Source organism: Eimeria tenella, genomic scaffold, assembly GCF_000499545.2.
Source record: "Eimeria tenella Houghton genomic scaffold, Eth_scaff2327, whole genome shotgun sequence".
Taxonomy (NCBI): domain Eukaryota; phylum Apicomplexa; class Conoidasida; order Eucoccidiorida; family Eimeriidae; genus Eimeria; species Eimeria tenella.
In genome coordinates this window covers 553-1,425 of record NW_013542187.1, presented here as the reverse complement: position 1 = coordinate 1,425, position 873 = coordinate 553, and the positions used below count along the sequence as shown (strand labels likewise).

The 873-nt window shown below is 58.3% G+C and overlaps 1 protein-coding gene across 1 annotated transcript in view; it reads left to right on the top strand.

Annotated features, from left to right (window-relative positions):
- Positions 1 to 92: 92 nt before the first annotated feature.
- The window catches only part of ETH_00038710 (uncharacterized protein), a gene marked incomplete at both ends in the record, with an annotated part of 1,322 nt that continues 541 nt past the window's right edge, over positions 93 to 873 (top strand). The window contains 2 exons of the mRNA XM_013374867.1: positions 93 to 183; positions 395 to 534. Of these exons, the coding sequence (XP_013230321.1) occupies positions 93 to 183; positions 395 to 534 (231 nt within the window). The remainder of the gene's footprint in view (positions 184 to 394; positions 535 to 873) is intronic.

Genomic DNA, 873 nt, shown 5'->3' with positions numbered 1-873 from the left:
CCCCCGGGGGCCATGGGGGGGGCCCCGGGGGGGCCCCCGGGCCCCGAGGGGAAGCTGTGGTTTGCCAAGTTGTGGGGCTGAAGAAGTGTGAGATGTACAGTGTACGTGTGGGGGGGACAGTGCGGGGGTGTACGTACACCCTGGTGCTCCGAGCGACGCCGCGAGCGAGCGCCAAGTATGATCGTGAGTCGAGGGTTTAGGGTTTAGGCTTTAGGCTTTAGGGTTTAGGGGTTAGGGGTAAGGGTTTAGGGTTTAGGGTTTAGCGGCTGGGGTTTAGGGTCTAGGGCGTAATATGAGGGCTGAGGACTTCGTATTTTATGCTTCGTGTTTCGCGTTTCGCGTCTAGGGTTTAGGGTTTAGGGTTTAGGGTTTAGGGTTTAGGGTTTGCGGGCAGGGGAGTTTCGAGTGAGCGAGTTGCTGGAGGGTCCCGTGACGGAAAAGGAGTTAAACAGTTGGGTCAAAAAGTTGCAGCAGTTCGACACTGTCGAAGACGTCGCCAAACAACTTCGCCAAAAGGCCCAGCAGCTCGACAAGGTACTTACCTGCAGCTAGCTAGCTGGCTAGCTAGCTAGCTAGCTGGATAGCTAGCTAGCTGGCTAGCTAGCTGGATAGCTAGCTAGCTGGCTAGCTAGCTGGCTAGCTAGCTAGCTGGCTAGCTAGCTTCCTAGGTATCTTGCTGGCTGACTAACGACGTAGCAACCTAGACACATGGCTAGCTAGCCAGCTAGCCAGCTAGCTAGCCAGCTTGCCACCCAGCTAGCGACCCACTCACCCACCCACCCAGCCACCCACCCACCCAGCCAGCTAGCCACCCAGCTAGCCAGCCCCCCAGCCAGCCAGCTAGCTAGCCAGCTAGCCAGCCAGCTAGCCTGC